Source organism: Saimiri boliviensis, chromosome 8, assembly GCF_048565385.1.
Source record: "Saimiri boliviensis isolate mSaiBol1 chromosome 8, mSaiBol1.pri, whole genome shotgun sequence".
Taxonomy (NCBI): domain Eukaryota; kingdom Metazoa; phylum Chordata; class Mammalia; order Primates; family Cebidae; genus Saimiri; species Saimiri boliviensis.
This window is the reverse complement of record NC_133456.1, coordinates 12,552,484-12,579,887: the sequence shown is the minus strand read 5'-3', so window position 1 is coordinate 12,579,887 and position 27,404 is coordinate 12,552,484. Positions and strand designations below refer to the sequence as shown.

At 52.2% G+C, this 27,404-nt stretch overlaps 2 protein-coding genes across 2 annotated transcripts; one reads left to right on the top strand and one right to left on the bottom strand.

Annotated features, from left to right (window-relative positions):
- Positions 1 to 7,425: 7,425 nt before the first annotated feature.
- CCDC71 (coiled-coil domain containing 71) lies at positions 7,426 to 15,511 on the bottom strand. Its single transcript, XM_003936671.2, has 2 exons — positions 15,443 to 15,511; positions 7,426 to 13,456 (listed from the first exon to the last, which is right to left on the bottom strand). The coding sequence occupies exon 2, from the start codon at positions 13,402 to 13,404 to the stop codon at positions 12,028 to 12,030; it is 1,377 nt and encodes a 458-aa protein (XP_003936720.1). The 5' UTR covers positions 13,405 to 13,456; positions 15,443 to 15,511; the 3' UTR covers positions 7,426 to 12,027.
- A 6,127-nt stretch (positions 15,512 to 21,638) lies between these two features.
- Positions 21,639 to 26,939, top strand: KLHDC8B (kelch domain containing 8B). The gene is made up of 6 exons (XM_003936670.3): positions 21,639 to 22,095; positions 23,056 to 23,564; positions 24,687 to 24,851; positions 25,192 to 25,416; positions 25,512 to 25,613; positions 26,056 to 26,939. The coding sequence occupies exons 1-6, from the start codon at positions 21,755 to 21,757 to the stop codon at positions 26,250 to 26,252; spliced, it is 1,539 nt and encodes a 512-aa protein (XP_003936719.2). The 5' UTR covers positions 21,639 to 21,754; the 3' UTR covers positions 26,253 to 26,939.
- Positions 26,940 to 27,404: the final 465 nt, after the last annotated feature.

Here is a 27,404-nt window from a genome sequence, read left to right as displayed (position 1 = left end):
CTTTGTTTTTGTTTTGTTTTTGTTTTTGTTTTTTTGAGACGGAGTTTCGCTCTTGTTACCCAGGCTGGAGTGCAATGGCGCGATCTCGGCTCACTGCAACATCTGCCTCCTGGGTTCAAGCAATTCTCCTGCCTCAGCCTCCTGAGTAGCTGGGATTACAGGCACGCACCACCATGCCCAGCTAATTTTTTTTTTTGTATTTTTAGTAGAGACGGGGTTTCACCATGTTGACCAGGATGGTCTCGATCTCTTGACCTCGTGATCCACCCGCCTCGGCCTCCCAAAGTGCTGGGATTACAGGCTTGAGCCACCGAGCCCGGCTTGTTTTTTTTTTTTTTTTTTTTTTTTTTGAGTCTTCCTTTGTCACCCAGGCTGGAGTGCAGTGGCGCAATCTTGGCTCACTGCAACTTTCGCCTGCTGGGTTCAAGCGATTCTCCTGCCTCAGCCTCCCAAGTAGCTGAGACTACAGACATGCACCACCACACCTGGCTAATTTTTGTATTTTTAGTAGAGACAAGGTTTCACCATATTAGCCAGGTTGGTCTTGAACGCTTGACCTCGTGATTCACCCCCCTCAGCCTCCCAAAGTGTTGAGATTACAGTCATGAGCCTCTGTGCTTGGCCCCTTTGAACCCCTAATCTCCTTTGCGTCAATTTTTCCTCCATCTCCAGTGGCCCCAATCTAGTGGAGAGAGTGCCACCTCTCAGTCAGAAACATTTCAGCAGCTTACCTTTGAGCCTTCCACCAAACAATACATTCTCCCCACATCTCTTCCCTGTTTAAATCTCTTCCATGGCTCCCCAATTCTCCTTGGAAGCCCCTCTCCTGGCCCAAAAGGTCCTATGAGATCTGGCCCCTGCCTATTCTCATTTTCTATCTTTTGCATGAGTTGTTTCCCTTGTCTGGGCTCCTCTGCCTATACTCTCCATCTATATAAGTCTTAATCCTCTTGTTGCAACTCCAGGCCTCTATGATCCCCGACCCCAGCCCCACTGCATCAGTCCTGTCTTGCTATAATGTATGTATCTGAGGCTGGGCACAGTTGCTCATGCCTGAAATCCCAGCACTTTGGGAGGCGAGGCGGGGTGGATCACCTGAGGTCAGGCGTTAGAGACCAGCCTAGCCAACATGGCACAACCCCATCTCTACTAAAAATACAAAATAATAATAATAATAATAATAATAATAATAATAATAATTAGCTGGGCTTAGTGGCAGGTGCCTATAATCCCAACTACTCAGGAGGCTGTAACAGGAGAATCGCTTGAACCCAGGAGGCAGAGGTTGCAGTGAGCCGAGATTGAGCCATTGCACTCCAGCCTAGGTCACAAAAGTGAAACTCCGTCTCAAAATAAATAAATAAATAGGCCAGATGCGGTGGTTCATGCCTGTAATCCCAGCACTTTGGGAGGCTGAGGTGGACAGATCACCTGAGGTCAGGAGTTCAAGATCAGCCTGACCAAAACGGCGAAATCACATCTCTACAAAAAGTACAAAAATTAACCAGGCATGGTGGTGCATGCCTGTAGTCCCAGCTACTTGGGAGGCTGAGGCAGGAGAATTGCTTGACCCAAGCTGTGGAGGTTGTAGTGAGCTGAGATCGCACAATTGCACTCCAGCCTGGGCAACAAGAGCAAAACTCCATCTGAAAATAATAATAATAATAATAAAAAAATAAATAAATACAGCCAGGTGCGGTAGCTCACACCTGTAATCCTAGCACTTTGGGAGGCCAAGGCGGGTGGATCACCTGAGGTCAGGAGCTTGAGACCAGCCTGGCCAAAATGATGAAACCCCCTCTCTACTAAAAACACAAAAATTAGCTTGTTGTGATGGCAGGCACCTGTAATCCCAGCTACTCAGGAGGCTGATGCAGGATAATTGCTTGAACCCAGGAGGTGGAGGTTGCAGTGAGCCAAGATTGCACCATTGCACTCCAGCCTGGGTAACAAGAAAGAGACTCCATCTCAAAAAAATTATGCCTTTCCATATGTAGGGTAGAGCCCCTAGCACCTCACAGAATCCAGATGGATGAAGCTCCCCTCAGTCCTCCACACTCCCTTGGTCTGCTACACTTTCAGTGTTGCGGAGTAGCACATTCCAGGATCAAAGCAGAAAGTCTGGATAGAACCACAGCCCTGCAGTGAATGGGGAGAGGGGTAGAGGTGAAGTGAAGCTGAAATTATCATGCGGTCCCAGGAATGCCTCCTCTCTCTCTCTCTCTCTTTCCTTCTTTCTTTTCTTTTCTTTCTTTTTTCTTTTCTTTTCTTTTTTTTTTGAGATGGAGGCTTACTCTGTCACCCAGCCTGGAATGCAGTGGCTCAATCTCAGCTTACTCCTGCCTCAGCCTCCGGAGCAGCTGCGACTACAGACACACGCTACCACTAAACTACTCGGGAAGCTGAGGCAGGATAACTGCTTGAACCCAGGAGGTGGTGATTGCAGTGAGCCAAGATTACATCATTCCACACCACCCTACCTGGGTGACAAAGCAAGACTCCATCTCAATTTTTAAAAAAAGAAAAAGAGAAAGAAATACACAGATTAGTGCTCATGGCGGTGGCAGCCACAGAGGTGGGGGTGGGATATGTAGAGACTCACCACTGCAGAATACCTGAGGGAGCACAGAGGTGAAGAGGGATGAGGGTGAAGTCTTGATTCTTGCCATCTGACCATGATTTCCAGCCCTGCCCTATACCTCTTGCTGTAGGATCTGCAAAGTTATAGTGGCAGGGCCAGCCACCTGGGGGGTCACTGCCCAGACCCTAGAACTTGGGCTATAGGAGACAGTAGTTGGATTGGGGAAAGGCAAGAAGATCTGGACAGGGAAAGGAGGGGAGGGGCCTGAGAGGTCTTATATTGGGACTGTCTATGGTGGGAAAGGGTGTGGGTGCAGGGCCTGAATGTTTCTCTGACTGCAGCTGAGAGGGAGACACAAGACCGTGGTATACTCCTGAATAACTTCACAGAGGGAGGTAAGAAGGAGATGAGGACACAACGAGGGTTAAATAAAAGTTAAGCAAAGAGTTTGTAACATTCAAGGCAAGAAAAGGATGAGTTATTCCTTGGACTAAGTCTTCCTCTAAACATGTTTGCTACTAAAAAACTAACAAACCTTTGGCTGGGAGAGGTGGCTCACGCCTGTAATCCCAGCACTTTGGGAGGCCAAGATGGGCAGATTATTTGAGGTCAGGAATTCAAGACCAGCCTGGCCAACAGCGTGAAATCCCGTCTCTACTAAAAATACAAAAATTAGCCGGGTGTAGTGGCACGTGTCTGTAATCCCAGTTACAGAGAAGGCTGAGGCATGAGAATCGCTTGATCCAGGAGTTGGAGGTTGCAGTGAGCTGAGATTGCACCACTGCACTCCAGCGTGGGTGACAGAGCAAGAGAAGACTCTGTCTCAAACAAACAAAAACAACAACAACAAAAAACTTTTAAATCCAGTATATAATACATGTTTAATCACTTGCCCGTTTGTTTCCAAAACTCCTATCTGAGGGCAAATGCTGGTTCAACTAGCTAAAGTGATGCTGACCCTAGTGACCAGATCAGTAGGCAGCACCCACCCAAATGCAAGGTTCAGTCCACAGTCACGATAACTATAGGCTTATACTCATTATAAGGGTACAGCTCCAAGAAACTCAGTGCCCAAGGTCAAGGTTAAATCAGAAGGTGGGTCAAGCCTCACCAGACAATGGCTAAGGTCCTGTCCAGAGACCAACGTTTGCAGTGACAAGTACCACTGAAGGGATCACAGGCAAGTACCAGGGACCTGGCCCCTGTGGTCACACCTGCAGCGAAGGTATCGGGCTCTCAGCTTGCTAATGGAACTGCAGTAGGGTGGGTAGTAGGTGCGTGTGTTATCAGGGGAGTAACTGGGGACAGAGCCAGGAGGACATGGAGGTGGGGGCCCAATCTGAGAGTCACTCACACTGGCAGCTCTGAGGTTGGATGGAGCTCAGATCATAGTGACCAGGCCAGCAGGAGTCACAGTGCTGGCCCCATACATAGACTTTGCAGCAACACTGCCCGTAGCGGAGGGCATGGGTCTCATTGATGTAACCATCACACAAATCCCTTTCCAGGACACCCACAGGGTTACAGTCACAGGCTAGATCAGAGGTCAGAGATGAAGGATGGAAGTAGGTCAGAGGTCACCGTGGAGCTGAAGGATGAGAGTCACTGTTGCGATTAGGGGTTGGAGGACTCATGTCTGCCGGACAAAGGGGAACAGGGATCCTCTCAGGGATGACAGTAGAGGGGTCAGCAGAACTCACAGAGGTGCCCAGCTGTGTTGTGCTGACATGCATCACACATGCCTCCACTCCCATAACCAAATACACCTGTGTCAAAGTGACAACTGTAGACATTCCCATGGCACTCATATTCTGAGGCAGAACCAGAAAGGTAGACATGGGGTGGGCTGACATGTGGCAGGTACGGCCAGGCAGAGTAGAGCATGGCATCCAACCCAGCAGGCATGGGGGTGCCCAGGCTCTGCTGCATACCATGGATGGTCCTGGTGCAGGTCGTGGCCGCACTCACGGTGGGCACCAACTGTTTGGTGGTGGCAGATGCAAAGCCTATGTACCTGGTAGGGAGGAGGTCAAGGCAGGCCTGCTCTGGTGTCCCAGCTTGCCCACCCCACCAGCCACAGAATGACCTTCCCATTGTCCTCACCACACTGGCTGGGGTCCCAGGTACAGATCTGCACTCAGAGGTGTGCCCATGGCACAGGCAACTGCCTCTGGCCATGCGCTCACAGAGGGCATAGAGGTGGAAAGGGGTGTCTCTTGAGGCCTCCCAGAGGCCCGTCACCCAGTGTGTGCAGTTTGGAGAAGTTTACACAGAGGTTAGTCACATGCAGGTGCTCTGGAGACACAGATGGTCAGACCTCAGGTGCCTTGGTTCTCATTTTCTATGGCTGGGGAGGAGGGAACGAAATAGAGGCAGGCTCTCCCCTCTCCACATCCTTGTATCTACTCCTCCAGCACTCATGCTATAGGGCTTTGCCATCTCTGTTCCCATGGGAACGTTGTCTTAGGATGACCACAGCCTTCCCCATGTTGAAAATTTCCACTTCTGTGGTGAGGACTCCCTTTCTCCAATCCTGATATTACTCCTGAACTGAGACCTGCACATCCCACTACTTCCTGGATACCCCACTCTTGTACCATCAGGTATCTGAAACCTGCTTCCTTAATGCAGTAAAGGATTCCACTTACCAGCCCACAGTCCAAACTAGAAATCTACTATCATTCAGCTAAACCACATAGGTATTACCATCATGCACCCATTAGATTATAATGGGGAGGAAAAATTCATATTGCCTAGTGACATGGTGGTTGTTATAATGTTGTAGCACAATACATTTACTCACGTTTGTGGTGATGCTGTGTAAACAAACCTACTGCACTGCTAGTCATATAAAAGTACAGCATATACAATTATGTACAGTAGGCCAAACACGGTGGCTCACACCTGTAATCCCAGCACTTTGGGAGTCCAAGTCCAAGGGGGATGGATCACCTGAGATCAGGAGTTCGAGACTAGCCTGGTCAACATGGCAAAACCCCGTCTCTACTGAAAAAATACAAAAAATGAGCCGGGCATGGTGGCAGATGCCTGTAATCCCAGTTACTCTGGAGGCTGAGGCAGGAGAATCGCTTGAACCCAGGAAGCCGAGGTTGCAGTGAGCTGAGATTGTGCTATTGCACTCCAGCCTGGGACAGAGCGAGACCCTGTATCAAAAAAAAAAAAATTATGTATAGCACATAATACTTCATAATAAATGACTATTACTTCTTTATGTATTTACTATGCCATACTTTCTATCATTATTTTAGAGCATGTATCTTCTAGTTTTTTTATATATTTTTTTAAAAGACGGGGTTTCACTGTGTTGGTCAGGCTGGTCTTGAGTCTTTTTTAATTATTAAATTTAATTATTTAATTATTTAATTTTTTTAAATATTAAAAAAATTTTTTCAGATGGAGTATAGCTCCATTGCCCAGGCTGGAGAGCAGTGGGGCGATCTCGGCTCACTGCTACCTCTCCCTCCTGGGTTCAAGTGATTCTCCTGCCTCAGCCTCCTGAGTACCTGGGATTAAAGGCACATGCCACCATGCCTGGCTAATTTTTGTATTTTTAGTAGACACAGGGTTTCACCATGTTGGTCAGGTTAGTCTTGAACTCCTGACCTCGTGATCCGCCCGCCTTGGCCTCCCAAAGTGCTGGGATTACAGGCATGAGCCATGGCACCCAGCCAATTTCTTTTTTTTTTTTTAGAGGCAAATTCTATGTTGCCCAGGTTGGGCTGGGATTCCTGGACTCAAGCAATCCTCCCATCTCAGCCTCTTGAGTAGCTGAGACTACAAGAATGTACCACTATGCCTAGCTTTCCTTCTACTTTTTAAAATTTAATTAATTTATTTTGAGACAGAGTCTCACTCCATAGCCCAGGCTGGAGTGCAGTGGCATGATCTCGGCTCACTGCAATCTCCACCTCCTGGGTCCTGCTTCAAGCAGGACCTGCCTCAACCTCCCGAGTAGCTGGGATTACAGGCACATGCCACCATGCCCAGTTAATTTTTGTATTTTTAGCAGAGATGGAATTTCACCATGTTGGCCAGGCTGGTCTCAAACTCCTGACCTCGTAATCCACCTGCCTCGGCCTACCAAAGTGCTGGAATTACAGATGTGAACCACCTCACCTGGCCTTCTTCTACTTTTTTAAAAAAGGTAATTGTAAAACACGGTAGGGCACCGTAGCTCATGCTTGTAATCCTAGAACTTTGGGAGAACAAGGTGGGCAGATAGCTTGAGCTCAAGAATTCAAGACCAGCCTGGGCAACGTGATGAAACCCTGTATCCACAAAAAAATAAAAAAATTAGCTGGGCATGGTAGCACAGGCCTGTGGTCCCAGGTACTTGGGAGGCTGAAATGGGAGGATCACTTGAGCCTGAGAGGCAGAGGTTGCAGTGGGCAGAGATGGTGCCACTGCACCCCAGCCTGAGCAACAAAGTGAGATCCTGTCTCAAAAAAAAAAAAAATTAATTGTAAAACAGTCTCAGGCAGGTCCTTCAGAAGGTATCTAGAAGGCGGCATTGTTATCATAGATGACAGCTCCATGCATGTTATTGCCCCTAAAGATCTTTTTCAGTGGGTCAAGATCTGGAGGCGGAAGACAGTGATACTGATGATTCTCATCCTATATAGCCTAGGCTAATATGTATGTTTGTGTCTTAGTTTTTAACAAAAAAGTTAAAAGGAAAAAAAAAATTAATAGAGAAAAGCTTATCAAATACGGATATAAAGGAAATATTTTTGCACAGCTGTACATGTGTTTTAAGCTAAGTGTTATAAAAGCTGTAAAAAGTTAAAAGTCTGTAAAGTAAAAAAACTTCAGTAAGCTTACTATTGACGAAGGAAAAAATTTGTTTTTATAAATTTAGTGTAGCCCAAGGGTACAGTGTTTATAATCTACAGCAGTGTACAGTAATGTCTTGGGTCTTCACATTCACTCACCACTCCTCACTGACTCACCCAGAGCAACCTCCAGTCCTGTAAGCTCCATTCATGGTTAAGTGCCTTATACAGGTATACCATTTCTCATCTTTTATACCATATTTTTACTGTACCTTTTCTATGTTTAGATACACAAATACTTACCGTTGTGTTACAATTGCCTACAGTTTTCAGTACAGTCACATGCTGTACAGGTTTTAGCCTAGAAGCCATAGGCTATACCAGATAGTCTAGAAGTATACTAGGCTATACCATGTAAGTACACTCTAGATGTCTGCACAACCATGAAATTACATAATGACACATTTCGCAGAATGTATCCCCCATCATTAAACAATGCATGGCAACAGATGGATTATTGATCAACTGTCTTTCTGACTTTATGTCCGCTCCAAGAAGGTAGCTAACTTTTCTGTCTGCTTCCCATCAAACACTGCCCAGAAGATGCCTGCCAAAGGGTGCAGCTCAGTGGGTGATTGTTAAATGAACACATGGATAAAGGAATGGGTCCATGGCTCCTCTCCCTGCTTCACACCTTAGGTTGGTTACTAAGCTGAGACTACCTCCTGTATCTTTCCTCTGCAGGACTCCCCTCTTTTCTGGTCAAAGGTGAAAACAACAGCAGCTTGCAGACCTACCACGAGGGCTCAATGTGGGCAGCTGGTAATAATTGCAGTTAGTGGGGCAGGGAGTGCCCAGTGGGTGTAGAGAAAAAGCTAGTTTGGCATTTGTCCTGTGCTGGTACTCTCCTGGCCTGATTCTGGGCTCTCCTACTAGGTTATTTGACTCTCTTATCCTTTAATAAAAGACTTCTTTACAAGGAAGGTGTTACATCCAGAGATACCTTGGTGCCACCTAGAGGCAGCTGCAGGGACAAAGGGCAGAGGCCAGGGTCATGAATGGATTTGGAGGGGCAATGACAGGTAGATCATGATAAGGGCTGTGATGGGGGCCCACAAAGGGAAGAGTTATGAGGGGCAGTGATAGAAGCGGAGATGGGGAACAGGTACGAGGAAATGAGGAACCATGATGGAGCCTTACAAAGGGATTCAATGATGGGGACAGAGATGGGGACAGATGGAGACTGTTCCCCATGCCAGTCCCAATACACTGGGTACAAGTATGGGGCACAGTGATGGGGCATAAATGGGAGGCCATAAAAAGAACCATGATGGGGCAGGGCTGAGGAATGGCCTTGGGAGACTGGCTTGTCGACTTGCCCTGTCCCACCAGCTACCACTGGATGCAGGGCCTCTTTCCCCCGGATCTGCAAGCTCTGTCCTGACACACAAAGGGTACAGGTTTGCCTTTGGGGATGATTACCCTGAATCTCAGAGTCATCTGGGTCCTCCAGTGGAATGGCTGAGCCCAAAACTTTGAAAATTACCTGGGAGAAAGAAGCAGGTTTGAGCCTCTTATTTCACTCCAGGGTCCAACCTCCCTTTCCCTGGTCCTGACCTTGCTCTCAGTGGAAGGCTCAATGTCTGAGTAATACCGGTCACAGATAAAGTCACTGACTCGATGGCTGGGGCAGGAGGGATCCCAAGAAAGAGGCTTGGGCAGTTGTGGGCAAAGTATCTATACCTGTGCCAGGAGTGGCATGGTCCACTGAGTGCCCAAGGAGCACAGCTGATGGGGGGAATGTCTGGAGACAGGAGGGCCCTTGAGTCGCCAGGGGCAAGCATCACTAGTGGCCGTCAAGTAGCGAAGCACAGGATCAGCAATTGCTAAGCAAGCCTTTAGGCTGCGGCATTGGGTCACCTGGAAAGTTTTGAAGTGGGTGAAGTAGAAGGCACCCTCTAGGTCCAGCTGGATGGTGACATTTTCAACATCTGCAGCCACAGGGCTAGTCAGTAACCAGGCCCTGGCCCCAGCCCCCACACATGGGCACACTGCACCCTCACTACTCTGTGTCTACCAGGCCTTGTTGCCACCACAGCCACTCTGGGAGGTCACGTTTTATTAATGTCATGGCCTCCCTGGCCTCAAGAATCACAGAAGCAATTCTGAGTCCTGGGCTACGACTCAAGGAAACCAACTAGAGAGGTTAATGATCACACCTCTACTCTTTAAAATTTCATAGCACAGGCCGGGCGCGGTGGCTCATGCCTGTAATCCTAGCACTTTGGGAGGCCGAGGTGGGTGGATCACCTGAGGTCAGGAGTTCAAGACCAGCCTGGCCATCATGGAGAAACCCCATCTTAAAAAAATAATAAATAAATAAAAGAGATTCTGTCTCAAAAAAACAAAACAAAAAATAACAACAACAACAAAAATTTCACAGCACAGGCCTCTCCCTCCAGCTCCCAGCAATGACCCAGACCCCCAACAGGGCTGAACCAGCCCAAGACACCCAAAGAAACGTCTTCAGATCCCTCACCTGCCGGTGACTGTCAATGAAGCAGTGCTCAGGGCCTACTGGATGAAGTTTGAAGGCTCTGGCTCCAGTCAAAAACCAGGTTGCTGATGCACCCAGGTAGGGAAAGTGTATCTAGCACTCCCTGGGAAATTATTCTAGGAGCCTGGACTAGGAGGGGCAGGATCCCACTAGAGATCCTAGGAATACTCACCCCCCCCTCACCCCACCCCACAGGGAACCTTGATTTTTTTATGTTTCTTCATTTTGAGACGGAGTCCCCACCTCTAAAAAAAAAAGCCGAATGATCTCAGCTCACTGCAAACTCCGCCTCACAGGTTCAAGTGATCTTCCAGCGTCAGCCTCCCAAGTAGCTGGGACTATAGGCATGTGCCACCATGCCCTGCTAATTTTTGTATTTTAGTAGAGACAGGGTTTCACCATGTTGGACAGGCTGGTCTCAAACTTCTGACCTCAATTGACCCACCTGCCTTGGCCTCTCAAAGTGCTGGGATTACAGACATGAGCCACTGTGCTTGGTCATGAACCCCGATTTCTCCTTCCCCTCTGGCTGGCTGTCTTGGAAATAGCTGGCCCCTCACCCACTGGTGGCAGCAGCAGCAGAACTGGAAGTGGGGGGGCCCAACCCAGCTGGGAGTCCTGGGCGCTGGGAGCTGGAATAAGTCCTGAGAGGGAAGACGCTTAGTGAGCCCCAAGCTGGGCTCCCCTGAGGAGCTGAGTGTGGCTCTCAGGTCATTTCCCATATTCACGTCATGAATGAAGGGGTCATCAGAGGCACGTAGCATGCAGGGTCGTGGGGTGATAGCACAGCTGGGAGCAAGGTCCCAGAGCTTGGGAAAACAAGGACACACCCAGGGGAAGCATGTCAATAGCAGCCACAAGATGCAGAAGGGGCAGGAGGGCACTAAGAAGCGCACGGCTTCTCCACAGGTCCACTGCCCAGGGCAGCTGGCAGCTTGTGGGGCCCACACAAATCCACACACAGAAAATCTCTCACTCAAATGATGCCCCTACCCCAAGGAGGGGAATGTGTGCCCTCCCCGCCCACCCCAGCCAATGCCATTCAGCCTGGGCAGCCAGTGATGGACTTTAGATGGGCAAGACAGTCACCTCCTTCACGTCCCAGAGCCCAGTCCCCCCTCTAAAGCAGGAAGGGTGACAATGTATTTTAACCCATGTTGGAGGGCATGTTGAGGCTGGACCTGGGAGTACAGTGAGCACTTCAAATCCAGGCAGAAAGCACTGCTAATGAGGCAGTCAGAAAAACCTCACCCAACCAAGGAGAAAATTCTCGGGTCATCGAGGGAAGGCTCTGTGGTCCTGACTCAACCCCCAGTACCTTGCCACCAATCGACACTGACGACAGTTATTCTCTCCCAGGAGAGCAGATGGGGAGAGGCAACCTCAACTCTTTTAGTCCTAGTCCCACACCAGAAAAGCCCAGGCCAAGCTCCAAGATTTTAGCCAGGCTATCTGCCTGGCCCCTAGGGAGAAGTACCACAAAGGCTCCATTTCGGTGCCTAAAAACCCACCAGCTGCAAGATTCCCCATGGAACTGCCTACTGTGTGGGGCCTGACTGGATCACAAACCAGAACAGCCTCAAAGGGAAGTGTCGTATTCCACAGTGGCTCTGCTTCTGCCTTCAGGGGATGCCTCTCACACAACCACAGAAGCCAATTTCCCCTCCTCTCTCCAGAGGGGCCCAGGAGCTACCTCCTCCCACAACTCCCAGAAATAGGGCTACCTATTTCTGGGACCACTTTCCCTGCATCTTCAAACTGGCCCGCCGGCAGCCACAGACACAAAAAAAGACCATGGAGGGTGGGCAGGGAGACTGGAAGGTGGAAAGGTATAAAACGTGATAGATGGAACAGTGGACATACAACTTGAGTAACAAGTCACAGTGCATCGCGCCATGAAAACACCCCTCCCAACCACCCACCCCACCCCACCCCACCCCCATCCTCCAGTTTCTAAAAGGAGACTGGTGGTCACCAGGGCCCTGGACAGGTACCCGGAGTCCTCAAGATTGTGGAGTCCATGGGCATAGCACACTGTGCCACTGGTCACATAGACAGCTGGGCTCAGTTTCCCCAAACATTGCTTTGTGAAGGAATCAGAGTGCTGAATATGGCAGCAACGGCTGGAGCCGTATTACAGGAGACAGGTTCACACGGAGAATCCGCTGAGCCCACTGCCGCACCTCATCATCCGAGGACCGCCTATCTACCTTTATGGCACGGAACTTTAGCAGCTTTGCTGTTCCAGGCCCTAGCCATGCCTTAGGAGATCGGGGCCCAAGCCGTGTTCTCTTCTTGGGAGGAAGATCTTTTGCCTCCTCAGCCCTTTTTCTCTTCTGTCCAACAGTCTCAGGGCGACCTTTCTGGCCCTTCCTTGTAGTTCTGGCCTGAGCAGACCCCTTTGGCCTGCCCCTGCCCCTGGGCTGGGTCTGAGCCACCTTGGCCTGTGCTGTCTTGGCTTTAGCCTTGGCCCGTGCTGCCATAGCTTTGGCCTTGGCCCTGACTCGTGCTGCCTTGGCTTTGGCCTTGGCCTTGACCAGTGCTGCCTTGGCCCTGGCCTGGGCCTTGGCAGCCTTGGCCTGTGTTCGTGCCACCTTGGCTTGGCCACAAGCAGCTTTGGCCAGTGTTCGAGCTGCCTTGGTGCCCAGGGCAGAGCCCCCTTTCATTCGCTGGACACTGAGGGACCCAGTGGCTCTGCTGGTTTTGCTCTGGGGCCCAGAGCCTCGTTGGGGTCCGGCCCCAGGACCTTTACGAGTCAGACACTTAGGGCCCTTGCTTGTGTTTTTTCTGGGAGCTTTGGGCCAAGGATTCCCTGGACCCTTCCCTGAACTTTTCCGCAGTTTCAGAGGAGAGTCTGCAAGTGAGAGTTGCAATGACTGTGCCTTGTGCTTGGCACCCAAGCAGGGCATGGGAGTCTTGAGCGGAACCAGGGCCTCAAGGACAACAGAGAGCCGCATGGCAGGGTAGACACCTGGATAAAGGTGGGTAGGGAAGCCCACTGCTGCACCCCGGGCATGGCTGGCACTTGATTGCTTCAGAGAGCTCAGCAGCAGGTTGGTGGTAGCATGCTTGGCAAGGGCTGGTGTGGATGCTTTGGCCAGCCTGCCAGATAGTGGCATGGGAAGCAGTGTGGCCCGACCAGCGGGCAACCGCATGGCAGTTCGGGGAGCACTGGCTGGAGGTGATGTGGCAGTTGGATTGGGGGCACGAGCTTGCAGTTTCGTCTGGCTTGGGGGATTAGCTGTGCATGAACTATAGCCATAGACATCACCACTGCGCAGAATGGTAGGTTGGAAGCCATCATCTCGCAGGCCCTGCAGGAAGGCCACAAGCTGGGCCTCTGTGGCACTGAGATCCTGGCTCATGGGATTAAAGACAAGCAGCGCCTCTTCCAGGGCCTTCTTCCCTGCCGTGGAGATACGTGACCAGGAGTGCACAGCTTTTTCCTCCACATGCTGAACCACCACACTCATGGCATTAGGCACTGCAGATCTGCCTGGGTATCCGCAAACCAGCACTTGGCACCTCCAAGACAAGAGGAAAAGAGTCAATAATGACACTAAGACAGGGAACCAGAACACGTAGACAGGTCAATCAGTGCCCCAATCTCCATGACATTGAGGAATCTGGCCAGAGTGAGACCCTTCCTGGTATAAAACCCTAGTCTCCTGACCCTCTACCATGCTGGGGTGGGAGGAGTAGGTAAGCGCCAAGCTTCTTCAAGATATATGCTCAGAAACACCTCAGAGCCATCAACCTGCTGCTGGGTCCCTGAAAAGATTTGAGACTCGCACATTTTAATTAAACTCTTTATTTTCTGAGGCCAGAAACCTAGAATTACTCAGCTCTGGGAATACACCAGCAATATCCCTGTCCTCAAGGAACCCATTAAGATTCTTGGGAGTGAATGTTGGTACTCAGCTCAGTTTCTTAATGGGTCAGGGAAGGATTCCTGGGAGAGGCAACACACCTAGCTAGGATATGAGTGATGAATGAAAAAGGAACAGATGGAAATGGAGCAAAAAGGAGAATAGCTAATGCAATGGCTCTTAAGTGAGAAAGAGTTAGGCATACCTGGTGTGGGATCTGGGGTCTAGGTGGAAAAACAGGCGAGGAGATAACAACATAGAGCCTTGAATGTTAGCCAAAGGGCCCAGACTTCCCCCCACTACCCATGCCCATCTGTTTCTCCAGCTGCTGTTGTTCAGGTGTAGAGCTGGAGTGGGGTGGGAGAATTTCCCTGCCCACCAGAAGTTCTGTTTTCAGTCCCCAGACAGGCTACTCAGCAACCCATTTTCTAGCTCCAGAAGCATGGAGACCAAATCCAGGGAAAGAGTCAGGGTTTCTTCAACAGAAACTAAAACGCTGATGAGTAGCAGGTGCTAATGACATCTCTCTAGGCGACCAGGAAGACAGGGGACCAGGCTGCCAGACCAAGAACTCAAGGTCTAAGGGCAGTAGGAGCCAAAGGCTGCAAGTAGGATGGTGATTCAAGGGGACATTAGCGGTATGAACTGTCCTACCTAAGACTTGGAAGGTCACAGACCTCAGTACAGCACAGATGGAGGTGACTAAGAACACCCAACTAGTCCCAGACTTGTTTGAAGAAGCTGTGGCCATCAATCATAACTAACATCTAATACCCAACCCAACACCGGAGGGCTCCCAGAAGCAGGAGGCAGCTCCCTGGCAGTGCCAGAGCATTAAAAGATCAGCCGGGATCAGGCAGGTCCCTGGGGCCATGAGGCCTGTCTGTGTAGTTTCTTCCCACCGCTCTAATGCAGCAGATGAAGTCTTCAGAATACCCTGGAGGAAATGCCCTGGGGCTCTTTGTTTGGAAACATTCTTGGATCCTCAGGTGTCTTGGGCACTTCCCCTCCCCAGAGACCGTTCTCCAAGCACAATCCTTGCACATAACTTTAGTTCTTTATTAATTTTTTTTTAAGAGGGTGTAGTTCCCAGAGCTGTGAACTGTAGAATTGAGAGGGACCTATTTCCCACCCTCACACACCCCCGACGCCAAGTATTTGGGGTGACCTGGGGGCTCTTCCACCCAGGTTAAGCTGGGCTCTTGGTAGGGATTTTCTGGGCCTTCGAGAAGCTTCGGAAAAAGAGGCTGCTGCCCGGCCCCCGCCTTCCCTTCACACGTGCCCCCGGGGGAGGGCAGGGGAAGTCGACGGAAGCTGAGGGTGGGAGAGGCGCCATATAGGCGGATCGGGAGCAGGGGCATATCGGGGCCCTCAGGCTGGGAGTCTGCGTTCTTAGGGCGCAAACTGCGAGGCGGGGGTCACGGAGGCAGCGAAATGTACAGGGTGAACGGTGCTAGCCCGACCGGGACCGCGGAGTCCCAGGGTGGGGTCGCTGGGCGCGGGGTGGGGGTGGAGGGGGTGGGCGTCTCCGCCAGGCCGGCGGAGTACGCGGGTCCGGGAAGAGACAGCCGCTTGCCTGTCCGCCCTGCCGCCTCGCGGGCCGCCCCTCCGCGGCGCGGCTAGGCCCGCGGCTCCAACCTACCGGCGCCGCCACGGGGACCCAAGACGCGCCTCTGCGCCGCCTCCGCTGCTCCAACATGGCCGCCCGCTGCGCGCCGGAAGTGCACTGCGCTTCCGCTTCCGGGACCCAGCCCACCCTAGTGACCCTTGAACCCCGAGACCCCATTTCCCCACAAAGTCTGGGGGCGGAGCAGATTGGGTACCAAGGAGGACTGCCTGGAGGTGGTGGCCGCGGTGACTGCTCCAAACCCGTTAGGTCCTGTGCAGAAGTCTGAGAATAGAGGTGCCTTCTGAAGCGGCCCCAGGCTAGGACTTAATGGAGCCTTGCTAAGACTGGATTAGGGGTCATCTGACACCTTTTCTGAGGGAACCTGGTGGTGCATTGACATCTAGGACGGGCTCCTGGCAAGCTTCAGGCCATCTTCCACCCTCTGATCTTCCTTTATCCACTAACAAGGCCCAGTTCAGTTCCAGACAGCTGACCAGGTCAAAGAGGAGTGCCTCCTGACGGGGAATCTTAGGGGAACTCCTTTGTTTTGCAGTAAGGGTATCTCCTCCGAGGAGAGGAGGCCTTCCTCTCTTCCTGAGAATAGGACCCATAGTGCATGGCATGAAAGGCTGGTGTGCATGTGATCACAAATGCTGCATGCAACCCCAAATGCACATCGAGTCTGGGAGCTCCATCATACCACTGTGGCCCTGAGTGTACTTGCCCAGGCATATGGGGACAGGTGTAGCAAGGAGACACTGGCCCAGCCTCAGCCCCTCAATGGCTGGGAGTTCTGCCTCTAGCCTTAACATTTTCCTTTTGCCTAGGAGTCTGGGACCTAAGTCTTTTTACCTGTGCCCTTGGGCTAGTCCAGGGGTGGTGGTTATAGGACGCACTGTACAAGCAGCACCAGATTAGAGAACACAGGTCAAAATCAACCCTAGGGGTCTGTGACTTCAATGAGAGGTCAGAATGGTCTCCACAGCTCTGACTAAAGGTCCCATTAGTCAGAGGTTCCCAAGTTCAGGTTGGGAGCTATCCTGGGAGCCCGGGTTTCATAGATAAGGTAATGGGGGCATTTGCACTTGTTTCAGAGCCTGAGCCAGGATGCAGAAATACTATTACAATTCTTGAACCCTGACCCTTGCAGTGGTACCTTATTTGGTAGTTGGAGTCAGGTGGAAGCCTATTGGCAATCACAAGAGGGTGGTGGGATGCTTCATTTAGGGACTGGATACTAGCCCTTCTTCCTGCCCATGTGACCCCAGGATCCTCTGGTTGCTCTGTATTTCCCATGCTTATACAGAACGGTCCAGGCACTCCTAAAGACAAGTGCCTACTCTACCCAGCAGTGCCATAGGCCTCACCTTAGCTTCCAGGGCCTTGGCATTGATGGTGAGGTTCTCAGTGCCTTTAAGTGTAGCCAGGGTATTCAGCAGGAATTGCAAAATCTCCTGTTTCTCTGGGGTCAGTGCTTCTAGCCTTTTGTCCTGATAGAAAGGAAAAATGGGGTCCCAAGGGCCAGGGTCTCATGGGGTGCAGTCAGGAAGCTCCACCTTGGTGATCCCAGTCCCCAGCTGTGGGTGAGTCCCATCTCTGGCCCTGTCCATGGTTGAAGATTAATTGTTCACTCTCAGGACCGATTTAACCAGTTGTCATTTACAGCTTCTTCAAAGCCAGCAGAGTTGGCCTCCTGTGTTCAGGTGAGCTGTAGGGTCCAGCCCTACAGGGTTCTGTGAGCCCCTCCCTGCTGGTGCGGAGATGAGAAATTGTAGAAATAAAAGACACAAGACAAAGACAGAGAAAAAAGAGTTTGGGCCCGGGGTTCCACCCTTTGGTTAACAGTCCAGCAGTGGCCCCGAGTGTCTGCACACTCTGACTTTTATTGAGTTGCAAATCTGGGGGCAGGGTAGATAGGGCGTGGCAGTGATAGGGTCAGGTATATCATGTGTCATTCAGGTAGGGGTCAGGAATTTTCAGCAGCTGAGATGAGGTAAGGGACATAATGCGTCAGCACTTTTTCCATACTTGTCACAAAGACATTAAGAGTTACGTTACTTTTACTGATTAATTCTTACAAGAAAAAAGGAACCAGGTGGCGAAGCGGATCATAAGATTGACATGGAACGTGACCACTAAAGCACAGCATCACAATTAAGCCCCTGGATGTCTGCGGACCTACCTGACAGTGTCAGGCCTACCACAAGAGCTTGGAGAAATGGAGTCTTCTCCTAACTCCTCCGAGGAAGGAGACGTCTCAGCTATTTTGGATGTCTCCTTCCCTAGCTGGCTAAACAGTGGGCACTTTTGCCGCTTAGCCAAGGCACCCTCTAGCAGCCCTTATGAGGGTGTGACAGAAGGCTTAAAGCATCTTGCCTTAGAGTTATTCATTTCACAATGTCGCCCCAGGTTCACATTTCCAACCTGAGAGGCATTAGTAAAAGAATTAAGATCGCCGGGCGCAGTGGCTCAAGCCTGTAATCCCAGCACTTTGGGAGGCCGAGGCGGGTGGATCACGAGGTCGAGAGATCGAGACCATCCTGGTCAACATGGTGAAACCCCGTCTCTACTAAAAGTGCAAAAAATTAGCTGGGCATGGTGGCACGTGCCTGTAATCCCAGCTACTCAGGAGGCTGAGGCAGGAGAATTGCCTGAGCCCAGGAGGCAGAGGTTGCGGTGAGCCGAGATGGCGCCATTGCACTCCAGCCTGGGTAACAAGGGCGAAACTCCGTCTCAAAAAAAAAAAAAAAAAAAAAAAAAAAGAATTAAGATCACCTATGAATAACTAATAAATACTAATTTCTAGTTACTTTCTTCTTCATTATTTATATGGAGATAAGCTGAGGCTTTTGGCTCCAGCATCAGCACTTATGGGATCTCCCTTCTACAGTGAGCCATGATTGTGCAAACAGAAACCCCTTCCATGGAGAGTGAGAGCCCATTCTCCAGGGATGGCACCAGTGTGGACATATCCAGACCTCTCTCTGGTGATGTTCAGCTCAGAAGTTAGGACAAATGGAGAACCAGGAATGGTAGATTCATCCTCTGACTGTGTTGTGTCCCTTCTAGACATGAGAACTGGGGAAATGATAGAGATTAGGGCTAAGGATCATGGGGTACCTAGCTCCATTCGGGGGTGGTAGGGCTGAACTTTTTGCCTCCTGGTGCCAACTATGCCCTAGATGAAATTCTTTGGGAGCACTCATCAGAGTGCAGTCTGACTTGACTTGGACTCTAGTGGATGTTGAGTCTACTGGTATAACTGGGATCAGATAGGATGAGATGGAAGAGAACACAGGGTGCTCCTAGGATCCAATCATTGCTTTCCATTTGGCAACTTATATGTTTCTTCTTGTTCTTCTTCTTCTTCTTCTTCTTCTTTTTTTTTTTTTTTGAGACGGAGTTTCGTTCTCGTTACCCAGGCTGGAGTGCAATGGCATGATCTCCGCTTACCGCAACCTCCGCCTCCTGGGTTCAGGCAATTCTCCTGCCTCAGCCTCCTGTGTAGCTGGGATTACAGGCACGCGCCACGATGCCCAGCTAATTTTTTTTGTATTTTTAGTAGAGACGGAGTTTCACCATGTTGACCAGGATGGTCTCGATCTCTTGACCTTGTGATCCACCCGCCTCGGCCTCCCAAAGTGCTGGGATTACAGGCTTGAGCCACCGCGCCTGGCCCCTCTTCTTTTTTTTTTTTTTTTTTTTTGAGACAGAGTCTTGCACCGTCTCTCAGGCTGTAGTGCAGTGGTTCCATCTCAGCTCACTGCAATCTCCGCCTTCTGGGTTCAAGCAATTCTCCTGCCTCAGCCTCCCCAGTAGCTGGGACTACAGGCATGCACCACTACGTCCAGCTATTTTTTTTTTTTTTTTGTATTTTTAGTAGAGATGGGGTTTCACCATGTTGACCAGGATGGTCTCGATCTCCTGACCTCATGATCCACCCACCTTGGCCTCCCAAAGTGCTGGGATTACAGGCATGAGCCACTGCGCCCAGCCTTTTTTTTGGAGATGTAGTCTCACTCTGTTGCCCAGGCTGGCGTGCAGTGGCGTGATCTCAGCTCACTGCAACCTCCACCTCCTGGGTTCAAGTGATTCTCCTACCTCAGCCTCCGGAGTAGCTGGGACTACAGGCATTCACCACCATGCCCGGCTAATTTTTATATTTTTAGTAGAAGTGGGGTTTCACCATGTTGGCCCAGCTGGTCTCGAGCTCCTGGCCTCAAAGGATCCACAACATTGGTCTCCCAAAGTGCTGGAATTACAGGCATGAGTCATCGTGCCCGGCCAATTTTTTCTAATTTTAGTAGAGCCAAGGTTTCACCATGTTGGTCAGGCTGGTCTTGAACTCCCAACCTGAGGTGACCTGCCCTCCTCAGCCTCCCAAAGTGCTAGTATTACAGGTGTGAGTCACCCCCTTCCCCGGCCTTATCTGTGGATCCTGGACCTACCTCTATCAGAGCAGAGAGACCTGATAGAGATCTAGACGTGCATGAAGACATGGCCTGGAAGGGATTGTCCCAAGAGAAAATATGTGTGCCAGGGAGAAAAGCCAGGGTTGAATCTTGAGGAGCCAATTCCTGGTGATGGAGAAGAAGCAGAGCCTAGAAAAGATTCTGAGAGGCAGGACAAGCAGCAGGAGGAAGCTGAGGTCACAAGGGGCAAAACTTTGACGATGCTAGAAAGATTTAGTTAAGACAAGGACCAAGGACCACAGGCAGATACAGTTTTAGCTATATGGTATTCCGTGATGACTTTTTCAAGAGCAATTTTGGAGAAGGAGTGGCAGCACACTGAGGTGGCAAGTAACAAGGATATGGAGCTTGTGAGGACAAACGGCTTCAAGAATTTGACTGGAGGGTAGAAAGGGGAGGCAAGAGGGCCTTGGGGTGTTGGGAGGTATCTAAAGGCAAGTGGCTTGTAAGTGCTTCATTGCTGGAGAGGAGGAAGGAGCTTGGAAAGGGAACAGTAGCAAATGTGAAGGGGTCTGCAGGGCAGTGTGAGCCTCTTGGAAACCTACTGGCAATCACAAGAGGGTGGCACCAGGGTTCCAAGTGAGAGCACTGAAGAGCAAGTCCAAGGTGAAGTGGGACAAGGAAGGTCGAGGCCTTCAAGTCAAGGTCTGTGCAGTCTGTAACAAGCCTTGGCACCACTTTTTCTGTGCAGGCCCTCTGAATCCAACTGACAGCCCCTGAAAGGGGCAAAGGCTCTCTTCCCTGATCGTGGGGAAGGAACTACCCATAGTCTTCTGGGAAGGCCAGATGTGAGGTAGGCCAGGGAGTTAATAGGTAATGCCCCCAAACAGCTCTCAACTCGTGACTAATGGAGATTTGAGAATGAGTACCTCAGCTCCCCTTGCTCTTGGGGGCAGCAATAATGTAAGGCCTATGTTCTACTCTGGCTCCCAGAATTCCCAGCAGGATTTTGTCCCAATTGCTCACAGTAGTAGCTTGCTTGATGACACTTCCTTTATTGGCTGCTTTCCTTGTCTCCTTGCCACTGCTGGTGTTTCTTGGCCTCACCTCCCATACTAACTATATGCATGTATATCTTTGTTTCCAGGTCTGCTTTGGGGAAACTAAGATAAGCACTGTCCATGAAAGGGGGACAAGGCAGTGAGCAGACACAGACAACTGCAAGGATCTCTTCCCACAAGTACCACTGACCTGTACTAATGGGCCCCCAGCTTGAAGACTCAGCTAACACTCGGAATGCTCAGAAAATAGGCAGGGCCAAGATCTGACAGCGTCAGACCTACCACAAGAGCTTGGAGAAGTGGAGTTTTCTCCACTTGCACTTCAGTGCCTGCGGTAGGTGGGCCTGTCACACCATTTTGTTCTTGCTTGACCCCTACCTCTTGCTCTTGGTCAGAGACAAGCCCAGGATCCTAAAGATGGCTAGTTATAATGCACCTTGGGTCCTGAAGTAGCCCAGGTCTCAGGCTGTACAGGATAAGGCCAGAGTGACCCACTTGGGAGGTCCCCTGGCCTCTGACTCTTCTATGACATCCTCTGCTCAGTGTCACTCCCTTCAAGAATTCTCCCCACCCAGGTTTGTAGAACGGCCAGTACCTTCTGTTCCTCCACCCCTGCTAGCCTCAGTGTACACTGTAAGACCTATTCCTGCTTTATGCCAGGGTAAGGGCGACCCAGGCTGTCCCAAGGCAGAGGCCCAGGCCATGCCCTCAGTGGCCTCCAGGGGGCGCCGCCACGAAGCCTGACATTGGGTTCCCCGGAGCTCAGCGGAGGTGGGCTGGCGCCGGCCGAACAAGCCCTCGGGTTCGGCTGGCGTGCTCTACAGCGTGAGCCCCCCAGGGTGGGTCCGTCTCAGAACTGCCCCTCGCCATACATGTGTTGTGTCGCTCGCCGCTGCCACATTTCTACTCCTGTCCGAAGTCGGACGCTAAATCCTGGCAGGCCCAGTGTCCACGTGTCCGTTTGTCTGTCCGTTTGCATGTGGCCGTGGGTCGGCGCGCCCCACTCCAGCTGCGGCACGTGCAGGGTTAAGGCGGGAGGAGGTTTCCCTGTGTCGGAGGGGGAGGGGGCGAGGGGCGGACCTGGCCCAGCCCCGCCCCGCGCCGGAGCAGTGCCGGAGCCCCGCAGGAGCCCGATTTCAGCCCCAGCCAGATCCGGCGTCAGCGGAGGCGGAACGGCGGACCCCGTGCCCTGGCAGCTTCGGAGCATCGGCGGGTGAGTCCCGCGGGAACCACGCTCAGGGGAAGTTTGGGGCTCGGGGCGTAGAACCCCAAGCGCTAGCCCAGACCCGCCCCCCGCATCCTTGAGCTGGAAGTTTGGGGCCAGGAGGCCCTCCTGCCTGGGGTCCAGGAGTGTAGCCCCCAAGAGAAAGGAAAGGGGTGGTTGGAGAACTTGGGGATCTGCTGCGAGGGAACCCAGAAGTCCAGCTGCCATTCCTGCTGGAAACGCCCTGGACTAGGACCGTGGAGTCCTGCGGTCATGAGATTCCCCCAACGGCCCCCTCACCCCACTTCTGGACACCAGAGAATCTGGCTTCTGGGGGGTTTGGAATGGGCAAACCCCTGAGGGGAGACCACCAGAGGAGAGTGTGGAACCGTGGTGTGCAGCCCTCCCCCTAGTCTGAAACACACCTGACTCTGGCCTTTTACTGGTGGGAATGGTTTAAATTAACCCTGTGGAATGGCCCCCAGGATGTTGTAAGGCTATTCTGGAATCTGACCCCTGACAGCAGGCATGGGTACCCCTCAGGCTGCCCAGAGCACTCTGGAAGCCAGTAAGGGGAGGATACAGTAGGACTCCCCTCATGCAGAACTAGTGTGAGGCTTGTTGAGGGGAAAGAAAGGGGTCCAGGATGGAGAGTCCTGTTCTAGTCACCTTTCTACTACCTTCCTAGACCCAGATTTGACTCAGTTGCTGAGTGGTTAGGGTAGTGGGTGGGAAGGAGAATCCTTCATGCCCCCATGAGAAAGAGGAACGGTTCCTGGGTGCCTGGAGTCTGCCCTCCTTCCCACTCCTAGAGGGCCTCCACGGTGGTGTGCTAGCCAGAGGGGTTGGGTTCTCCCCCTGCCTTTCCCACCAGTGATTTTGGGTCAGCCCTACCCTCAGCTACAGGCTGCTTATCTGTTTCCTGAGGGGCTGGTCAGTGGCCCTGACCCGTTTTCCCTCTCTCCTCAGGTGGAGGCAAGGTCCCTGGACTGGTCATATACCCCTGTGGCCCTGGCAGAATCAAGATGAGGCCCTATCATGCCTCCCCAGTGAGGCCTACAGTCTGAGCAGACAGCATGGCCTGCCATTGGCAGTGAACACCATGTCTGCAGGAGGTGGCCGGGCCTTTGTTTGGCAGGTGTTCCCCCCTATGCCCACTTGCCGGGTCTATGGCACAGTGGCACACCAAGATGGGCACCTGCTGGTGTTGGGGGGTTGTGGCCAGGCTGGACTGCCCCTGGACACTGCTGAGACACTGGACATGGCCTCACACACATGGCTGGCACTGGCACCCCTGCCCACTGCCCGGGCTGGCGCAGCTGCGGTGGTTCTGGGCAAGCAGGTGCTAGTGGTGGGTGGTGTGGATGAGGTCCAAAGCCCGGTAGCTGCTGTGGAGGCCTTCCTGATGGATGAGGGCCGCTGGGAGCGTCGAGCCACACTCCCTCAAGCAGCCATGGGGGTTGCAACTGTCGAGAGAGGTGAGTGGCCTCCCAAGGAAGGCACTTCAGGTACCCTAACACCTTTTATTATTTCCTGACAGTCCCTTGCCCTCAGAGACTGAACAAGAGCTGTAATTTTTACATAGGTGCCCAGGACGTGGCCCTGTCTCCTGTATCCTTTCCAACCTAGCTTTGAGCTAGGCTTTCAGCAGCCTTCTATTAAGTGTCTTTTCTGACTAAGGTGGGAGGCAGAGCCCAAGCCAATCCCAGAATGATGAGAGGCCCCAGCCATGTCCCTGCCCCACTCCTCATTTCTAAGAGATGGGGGTGGGATGACCTAATGACTCCCAGGGTTATAAATAGTCTGGGATGGGGGACAGGAGTAGGGCCTTGGCTCAGAGCCTGGCAAGTGCTTAGACTTCCCCCCTAAACCCTTCCCACACAACAGAGAGCCTGATATGGACAAAGGCCAAGCTGACCTGGGGATGGTTGCCATGGAAGCCCCCAGCTGACTGGCCCATTACCCCAAGGCCCCCAGACATACCCTAGCTGACTCTGAGGGTTTAACAGAGGGCAAGAGCCTACTGTAGTGAAAGATTGTGGCAGAGGTGAAAGAGGTGCCGTAGTGAAAGAGGTGCCGGCAGGATCCCAGGGCAGAAGGCTTGTAGACAGTACCTTTGCCCAACAGACCCAAACCATTCCTCTCCCACCCCCATTTCTAACTCCAGCTGGTCCCTAAGCTCCCTCCCCAGACTGAGCTCTGTGCTAAACAGATCCCCATGTTTCCCACCCTGGCTTAAGCCATTCCCCATCTTCCTCCCGCAGGGGAGTCCCCACCTTGTGGCCTCCAGGTCTGACCACCAGCCCAGGCCAGCCCTGCTTGGATGCCAGACTCTGTTGCCATAGCGTCTCCAGGGAGACAGAGTCAGATTATAATTAGACCGGCTGCCTCCTGCTCTTTACTCAGAGGGGCCCTGACCAGAGTAGGAATCCCAGCTCCCCTAGCCTTCACACCAAGCAGGTAGTAGAGTGTCTGCTGCTGGGGAGGGATGACATAAACACATGGGTCTCTAGCCACCCCCAGCCTTGACCAGGACAGCTGTCAGGGTGGGGTGCCCTGGCAGGCTGGGGTGCAGTCTGAACTACTCTTTTTCTATGCAGATGGTATGGTGTATGCTCTGGGGGGAATGGGCCCTGACACGGCCCCCCAGGCCCAGGTACGTGTGTATGAGCCCCGTCGGGATTGCTGGCTTTCGCTACCCTCAATGCCCACACCCTGCTATGGGGCCTCCACCTTCCTGCACGGGAACAAGATCTATGTCCTGGGTAAGGGCCTGGGGGATGTGGGAAAGGGGTTCAGAGTCTAGAAATCCCCATCCTCATAGGTTGGCTGGGATAGAGATTGGGCTCAGTCCAGGATGGCAGAACAAGAGAAGCTTTGTTGCGGTGATCCATGGCTGCTCTGAGGCTCTGACCCCTGGTGGTCCTGATGGGGTTAGAAAACCAAACCCCAATGCCTGAGGGCCTATAGGGTGGATGATCCATGTGCAAGTGTGCACACAGCAGGATGTGTGGGAGGCTGGGGCAGGCAGATCAGCAACCTAGTGATCCAGGAGCCCACCAAGCCTCCTGGGCTCCTTCCCAGGTACCCCAATTCCATTGACAGGGGGCCGCCAGGGCAAGCTCCCTGTGACTGCTTTTGAAGCCTTTGATCTGGAGACCCGTACCTGGACCCGGCATCCAAGCCTACCCAGCCGTCGGGCCTTTGCTGGCTGTGCCATGGCTGAAAGCAGTGTCTTTAGCCTGGGTGGCCTGCAGCAGCCTGGGCCCCATAACTTCTACTCTCGCCCACACTTTGTCAACACTGTGGAGATGTTTGACCTGGAACATGGTGAGCAGTGGCTGTTCTGGGCCATTCTCTCACTCTGTGTGGGATGGAGGGGCATAGTAAGTACATGAATAGAGCTGACCTCCCCTCTCCTGCAGGGTCCTGGACCAAGCTGCCCCGCAGCCTGCGCATGAGGGATAAGAGGGCAGACTTTGTGGTTGGCTCCCTTGGGGGGCACATTGTGGCCGTTGGGGGCCTTGGTAAGTCTCTGTGGGGCTGGGGAGAGGAGGGAGTTCCAAGACAGGAAAGAGTAGCCCCTAACTTGTGTGCCACCTTCTGCCCATCTCCAGGCACTTCATGGGTCAGATCAGGGCTTTGTGAGCTCTTTCCCCTGTCTGTGAAGCAGGCAGGATGTGGTCTGCCTGGCCCAGCACTCAGGGTATCCCTCAGTGACTGGGGGCTCTGTCAAGCACCAGCAAGGGTCTACGAGGCAGCAGCAGGACAAATGACCACTGTATGCACAGTCAAAAGGACAAATAGAAACATGAATGAACAAATGATGAACTCAGGCCATGAGGAGCAAAACAATGATAGCCCATCCTGGGATGATACCTACTGGGCTATTTTCTGGACTCAGGGAGAGGAAGGGCCTCGAGTCCCTATAGTATGTGCCTCTCACAGCCTTCTCTCTCCTTCTTGCAGGAAACCAGCCATGTCCTCTGGGCTCTGTGGAGAGCTTTAGCCTGGCACGACGGCGATGGGAGGCATTGCCTGCCATGCCCACCGCCCGCTGCTCCTGCTCTAGTCTGCAGGCTGGGCCCCGGTTGTTTGTTATTGGGGGTGTGGCCCAGGGCCCCAGTCAAGCCGTGGAGGCACTGTGTCTGCGTGATGGGGTCTGAAGGCCTGGTGGGATCTGTCCACTGGAGCAGCTCAGTGCCAGAGGCAGCTATATCTATGGCTCCTTTTGCTGCTGAGGACACTCACTGTGGCTCTGTGGGATGAGAGAGGCACGGGGATGAGGACTTGAGACACTGGCTTGGGGCCTTGGGTTAGGGGAGCCTTCGTCTTTAGTGCAGGCCACACATATGCTTACACCTACCTTTATCACCATCCGTTCATGAACCATGCCTAGCTCCATCCTTGCCCTGGGACCTACTAGGCCTTCCATCCAACTGGGAAATGGGGAGAAGGAAAGCTGGCCTCATGCTCTTCAGGATCAGTTCCTATCTGGAGTTGACCAGGCCCACCCCAGTTGCCATTCCTGAAAAATGCCAGGTGCCAGCCTGCCTTTAGGGTCCCGGTAGACCCAGGAGAGTTCAGAGAGGGTGGGGGACACAGAGAGAGTAGAAAGGATGTGGGAACTGCCAGAGGGCCAGAGCCCAGGAGTTCAAGCAGAGGAGTGTTGGCTTTGGGCCCTTTACACTGCTGGTTGTATGACCTTGAGCAAGTCACTTCACCTCTCTGTGCCTCAGCATCCTCATCTATAAATGGGGATCTCTGAAACCTTCCTACCCTACCTACCTCACAGGGCTGTTGTGAGGACCCAGGGAGTTTGGATGTGGAAGTAAAAGTGCTGCTAAAACCTAGAGTGCGGACCCTGGTGTGAACTCCCTTCTTGCTTCCACTGCTCCTGCCCTCCTTTGGGGGTCTCAATGCTCCTAAGGATGAGGATCCAGAAGGAGCCTCTTGGATCTGGTCTGTGTTCCCAAAGTGATTTGGTGTATTAGTTTCATCTAAGCCTCAGCTTCTTCTTTGGCAACATGTGATGACAGCACCTCCTTACAGTCCTGGTATTAGAGAGCACTAGGACAGTAAACAAGGGCTGTCATCACATGTCACCAAAGGATGGCAGGATAGGATGACCAGAGAAGTGCTCAGAAAACACCACAGGGTTAGGAAGACCTCCAGATCCAAGTTACAGAGTGTCTCCTCAGGGTCTCGGCTCACCCTGCTTACAGGGAGGGGTGGTTCAGTGGGTTCTGTGGCCCAGGGCAGTCTCCTGTCTCAGCTGTGGGGCAGCCATTTCTTGGACAGGACTGTGTGGCCACCCA

Excerpts from the sequence above, each read along its gene's own strand:
- CCDC71 (XM_003936671.2), bottom strand. The coding sequence starts at position 13,404 with ATGAGTGTGGTGGTTCAGCATGTGGAGGAAAAAGCTGTGCACTCCTGG.
- KLHDC8B (XM_003936670.3), top strand. The coding sequence starts at position 21,755 with ATGTGTTGTGTCGCTCGCCGCTGCCACATTTCTACTCCTGTCCGAAGT. Across the intron at positions 24,852-25,191 it reads GAACAAGATCTATGTCCTGG|GGGGCCGCCAGGGCAAGCTC; the intron begins GTAAGGGCCTGG and ends TTCCATTGACAG. Across the intron at positions 25,614-26,055 it reads TGTGGCCGTTGGGGGCCTTG|GAAACCAGCCATGTCCTCTG; the intron begins GTAAGTCTCTGT and ends TCCTTCTTGCAG.